Source organism: Garra rufa, chromosome 21, assembly GCF_049309525.1.
Source record: "Garra rufa chromosome 21, GarRuf1.0, whole genome shotgun sequence".
Classification (NCBI taxonomy): Eukaryota; Metazoa; Chordata; class Actinopteri; order Cypriniformes; family Cyprinidae; genus Garra; species Garra rufa.
Genome location: NC_133381.1, coordinates 17,871,426 through 17,877,425, shown reverse-complemented (window position 1 = coordinate 17,877,425; position 6,000 = coordinate 17,871,426). Strand labels below are relative to the sequence as shown.

Below are 6,000 nucleotides of genomic sequence, written 5' to 3'. Positions count from 1 at the left end.
AACAGGATATCCCAAACTTTATTTCCTGTGTAGAGATGTACTAGGGGAGCAATCACAGTTAGTGGACGTCCATCTTATTAGATTGAGTGCAACACAAAAATAAATCAAACCAAAAACAAACAAAAAAATCTCATATGTAATTATTCCGATTGAAATTAAAACAACCTAACGATCAAAACAAACCAGCGTGAAATAAAGCGAAAAGGCAAGAGAGAAAGAAGAGATAAGAAAGAGAGAGAGGAGGAAAATAGAGTCAGCTTTAATAAGCCCATGACAAGAGGACTGTGTAAGACACACTATGCCACAAGGCCACACACACTTGCATTAACAAGACTCTCAGCGTTAGTGATCAAACACACACAATGATTTGAGCCCCTCGATCTGTTCAAGACAGATAAGATAAGAAAACTTACAGCCTTCATTTAGACCAGCTATTACGTTACATACAATACATTCAATCCTGCTTTGGCATGAGAGCTTTCTGCCATGTTATTTACACTGCAAACAAAGTGTGTTTTGTCTTGTTTTCCTGTATGTTTTCTTTTTAATATTGAATTTTTAAGCATAAACAAATCTTGATATCGGAAAACAAGACAAAATGACTAGTCAAGAACAATATTCTCTGCAGTATAATTGGTTTTGCAAACCTGCTAGAAATTTACACTTTATAAATAAGTGAAATGTAGACATTTACACACATACACACACTGTTCAGGAATACCAGGGACGTCTTTACACAAATACACTGCGATTGTTTACAACATACAGCCTACATAATTTCACTGGGCACATTAATGCAAGATGTTAGTGAGGCCTTGGATTGGAGAGAGAGAGAGACAGAGAGAGAAAGGGGAGAGGAGGAAATAATATGATCAAAGATTAGTATTAAACCCCTGAAAGACTAGAGTCCATCTGAGCAGTGAGGAAGAGAAAGGGGGTTTAGGAATGTAAGACATACACGAGGCAAACCTTGACGCTTCACACACATTCTCCTAACGTTTTACAGACATTTTCCAGATGGTTCACTGATTTTTGCAAGATGGTTTACAGACTCAGAGCAGATAAATAACGGATTATATGTTACTTTAATTCTTACAAATATCACAGACTGCTCCGGACCGACCACACAAACGCTCAAACACACACACTCGCGCACACACTGCTCAGCGAAGAAACTAGAACAAAACTCTCTATGCAACAATCAATCCAAAAGGCAATATTTGTCATTCTGAAGTCTCAAATAAATACGTTGTATTCTCTCTGTGATAACGGCGGAGCGGTGGCTCTGCCTTCATTCTACTGTACAGTATATACATACACACCTGAATGCTTCAGTGACAAAATATTTCATACTGTTAAATAATACAACCATTGCAACAACCAAGCAAAGAGCCTTGACATATTGCTTCCTTCGTTTGTACATGTGCTCCTCCTGTACCAAACGACAGATACTGCCTTTTTAATATACATGTGCAATAAAAAACAAAACTAAACACATTCAAATGAAACTTACAGACAGGAAAAATCAAACGAACGAACAAACGAAAGAAAAGATTGAATATCTATACAGCTTTCAAACCTCTGTCGACTACATTAATGAGGGGATTCTGCGTACTATATACAGACAGGTTAGCATCCATGCATTGTCAACACGAAGCACATTAACATTCCAAATATGGACATGGCAAACAAGGGGGCGGGGCAAAGGGAGGGGCTAGGTTCCACAGGGGGGCGGTTCCAATGCAGCCACGCCCTGATTTACAGACCACAGAGCACAGACGCACAATTGCTGACCCCTGCTCTGCCAAAGCAAATACATATACAGTATAAACCGTAGAGACCGCGTACAGTTTGAACGCCCCGTACGGAGAAGCGCACCTGCGGTCGGTTGGTGTGACGGCTAGCGAGCAGCACGTACAGCAAGAGTCTTCTTGTGAAAGTCTTCTCGGCAAAACTTGTTATGGCTGTAATTCACTTCAACTTCAACTCCAACTTCATCTGGTTAAATAGATATTAGGCTTCAGGAAAAAGTCATTTATTGATGTTCTTTGTTTGTAGTGTCTTTCTTGTGGATCTTAGAATTAGCAAGCAACAGCGGACCATCTTCGTCAGGGATTAAAGGTCATCATCGAAAGGTTTCCTACGGAAATGCCCTGGAGCTGGTACATTATAGTTTCCTTTCATTATAAATGTAAAACAAATTAAAACAAACACAACGAAAAAGAAAGAATAAACAGCTATTCGAGCTAAATTTCCTTCTCTTTCAAAATCAAGCTACTGAAACTACAAACCCCAACACAGAATCCCTTTTAAAAACACTCTTTCATACAAGAAAAGGTGTTCGGATGCAGTAAAAGAGCTGTAGGCTGGATCCCTTCAGTACAAACACCTGTAAGAAATGTCACCAAGGCCTCTTTATCCTTGCAAGGACATTTTTGGTGTGGGTAAAAAAACGTACGATTTGAAATAGAAAACCCACTTCGGGGGCTGTGTGGCACACTGCAGTTCTCCATTAGAAAGATTTTCCCTTTGGCAAATTTGGCGCAAACTACACAATAGTCCAAAATATCTACGTCAGATCTACTGTGCTCAGTACGTTTCTACTTCCCCACTAAGACTGGAAATCCAACTTTGGAAAGGAGAGTGAAAAATCCTGCATTTGCATTTTCAAAATTTTAAAACCGAGCTATGTTTTTTTTTAGTTTGTTTGTTAAACCATGCTATCCTAAAGTTGTTTAGAGTCAAATTCAGATTAGTTCTACAGTTTCTGCTTTTAAAATTGACCTACGTCTAAAACCGTGACTACTCTATGAGATTTACCTTACAGCTCCGTATGCAGCGAATCTACAAAGTACAAAGAAGCAATCTCAGCAGGGTTGGAGGGAAAGCGTGCCCTCGTAAACTCCACACAGATGAGTGAGTGACTGTATCTGTATGAGCAAGTTTATCAAGCAAAGACTACCAATTATACATGCTGTAAATTGTGTGTTTGAGAACAAATCGCTGAAAGTATGGCCTCTGTGTGTTCGTAAATGTATGCGTGTATGTTTGGACGGAAAGTAACAGTCATAATTGTAAACTCTCGCTGCGATGTTGGCAAAAGCATGTTACATGCTGGATTATCTTCACTACGCTGATTTCACACACACGTTCCATCGATTGCATAAATCAATAATCAAATCTGTAACTGCGGTATGTTTGAATTAGAAAATTCAGAATGTTTCTTAACCCCGAGCTCTTTGAATAGCACTTTACGATTTTTGAGAACGTCAGATCAAGGCTTTTAAATCAAAGTCTTGCACTAGTGCACCTCTGGTCTCTAAAGCTCAGCGCCGAGAGAGAGATTAGAGCTGGCGTAATACACTCTCCTTATTGTAATTCTCTTTCCGAACTGGAATGAACTGCACCAGTGCAAGAGCGGGATAAAAACTGGCCTTCGCAAGAACTAGTTACACAGAGCTGCTCTTGAGAACAACATAAGATGTTTAAGATTCGGTTAGGACCGCTCCGATTTCATTGTGTGTAAACACAAAGTAGTGTGTCTGAAAAATCACTCAAGCAAAATTACAGTACCGCTCGGTCCATGTTACAATAACAAACCTATAACTCACAGCCACATTACCCAGAGTTTCATGGCACTATGAAGGGAGCTTACAGATTCCACGGTCCCATGTGGCTTTTAAACTGGTTTAGGTTAAAAAAGCACAACTACAGTAGTTAAAGGTAGCAATAGTAGCTTTTCATAGTCTAGACTTGATGTTTGAACACTGTGGTCACACCCCGTCCAATCAGATGCAGTCACACAACAAACAGAGGAAGATGAGGATGAAAGAAGTGGCGTGTTGAGAGAACAGAAGAACGGGCTGATGGTCTGCGGAAAACGATTATCCACCGAGTCCGCCGCTGTTGCCTTCCTCTGCAGTCTTTAGTCTTTACCCTTAAGTCTTTGCGTATTTTTCCACAGAATGCATGATCGTGTGTGTCACTGTGTGAAGGTGTGTAGTTCTGCGTGTATATGCGTGTGTGAGCGCGTGTATGTGTGTTTAGAAGCCCTTGATGTGGCAGTAAGCCTCCAGAGAGGAGAACAGGATGTAGATGAGCCAGAGGCTGACGAAAAGCATGGTGGTCAGTGCTTTAGCAGTCCGCGGACCCCCCAGCTCGCCACCGATGTCGGGCCGGCGGCGGTACATGAGCACCGCCACGCAGATAAAGGCGAAAATGGTGAAGAGGGTGACGGAGAAGGCCAGGCTACCTGGCTCCACCCTGAACTCGTGGCCCTTTGAGTTGTGGTAGATGGCGGCGATGGACCAAGCCACTCCAATGCCCAAGAAGACGTTCACGGCGTTGCTGCCTGTCACGTTTCCGATGGACGCGTCAGCGTACTGATCCTGTATCGCTGCCACTTTACTGGCAAAGGTGTCTGAGAGGAAGATGACAGAAGAAAGAGAGGTGTTAGCACAGTAAAACACTTCAGTCAATAGTTATCCTGATTCATAAACATACTGATAGATTAATAATAGTAATACAAATAATAACTATAGCTGCAAGCAGCAATTAAGGAGCCAAGCACAACAAAGGAAAAAAGGAGCTAAGCATGGCATGGAGTATCAGAAAAACTGCAACAATGAGTAACTGAACCCATTTTAGGATTATTTTAGTCAAAATTGTTAAAAAACATCATAAATACAACCACTAGTAATATGATTTAATGGATTATCACTTTTGACCAATAGGTGATGTTGTTATCAAATTGATGTGGTGTGGTCAGTGTGAAGTGACAATGGCACACAGGAAGCTTGGTGTCAATATGTCAAAGCTTTGCAGAGATACAGCCTCAGCCTCAAATTTGTTGAGTTGCTATCTGAAGATGATCTGACTCGATTTTGGTAAAAATCAGACCAATGATCAAGGAGGATTTAAAAAAGTAGGTTTTTAACATAAATTAAAATGGCGGACAGGAAGTTTCTCGACTATGGCAAAATTGGTATCTATGTTCATGGCATGACCCAAGGAATATTTTGAGACCAGTTTAATTACAACAGGCTAATGGAATCAAAAAAATAACATTTTTGTAATTTTCATTATTAATGAATGGTTTCTTACTTTTGACTAACAGGTGGTGCTTTTACCAAATGTAGCATGGTAAGTGTCAGGTCACAATGGCACATGCAAAGTTGTTAATATGTCAAAGTTTTGAAGAGATACAGTCTTAGATGCAGTTTGGCATCATTTCAGCAAATTTGTTGATGCGGTAAAGGTTAACGGTTTTGTATATCGAAACAAAATCCATGGCATGAAGATGATCTGAGTCAAATTTGGTGAAAATCGGACCAACGGTCTAGTATGAGTTCGAAAAAGTAGGGTTTCAACATGAATTAAAATGGCGGACAGGAAGTTCAGCTGATTATGGCAAAATTGGTATCTATGTTCTTGGTATGACCCAAAGAATACATTGAGAAGTTAAAATTTCTTTGTAACTTTTGGCCACAAGGGTGCTGCCCCCAAACTTTTTTAATACTGTCAGAGCATGGCACCAAAGACACATACCGAGTTTTGTAACGATACACCAATGCATTCGTAAAATTATGACAAAAAAAAAAAAAAATTGGCTGACGTGAAAATGTGAAAACTCTGCATGCGTGAGTTGTGATTTTTGGCCAAACAGTTCAGAAGTTATAGGCAAAAATAGCAATTTTCATATCTCCTGATCACTAGGTGGCACTGCGCCAAAATTGTGCAGGTAGCCTCAAGTCATGGTTGTTATCCATAGGGACCATGTGACGTCACTGTGCTTTATCGCCGCCATTTTTGTGACCGCGCTACCTGTTTCAGTCTATGGTCACAGCAGCCACAACTACCAGAGGAAGATCAACAAAACTCCCAGAATGTTCACAACAAGGATACAATATGCCCAAGATCTGTTGTTCTGTACGCTGTAACAACAGTCATCAGAAAAAAACCTAACTACAGTTTTATTCGTTCTCAGCAGTGCTTGAAGTG

At 40.4% G+C, this 6,000-nt stretch overlaps 1 protein-coding gene across 3 annotated transcripts in view; it reads right to left on the bottom strand.

Annotated features, from left to right (window-relative positions):
* Positions 1 to 550: 550 nt before the first annotated feature.
* The window catches only part of slc8a1b (solute carrier family 8 member 1b), a 118,494-nt gene continuing 113,044 nt past the window's right edge, over positions 551 to 6,000 (bottom strand). For all 3 annotated transcript variants that reach the window (XM_073826503.1, XM_073826501.1, XM_073826502.1), the window contains exon 7: positions 551 to 4,420. In XM_073826503.1, the coding sequence (XP_073682604.1) occupies positions 4,044 to 4,420 (377 nt within the window). In that variant the 3' untranslated portion in view covers positions 551 to 4,043. The remainder of the gene's footprint in view (positions 4,421 to 6,000) is intronic.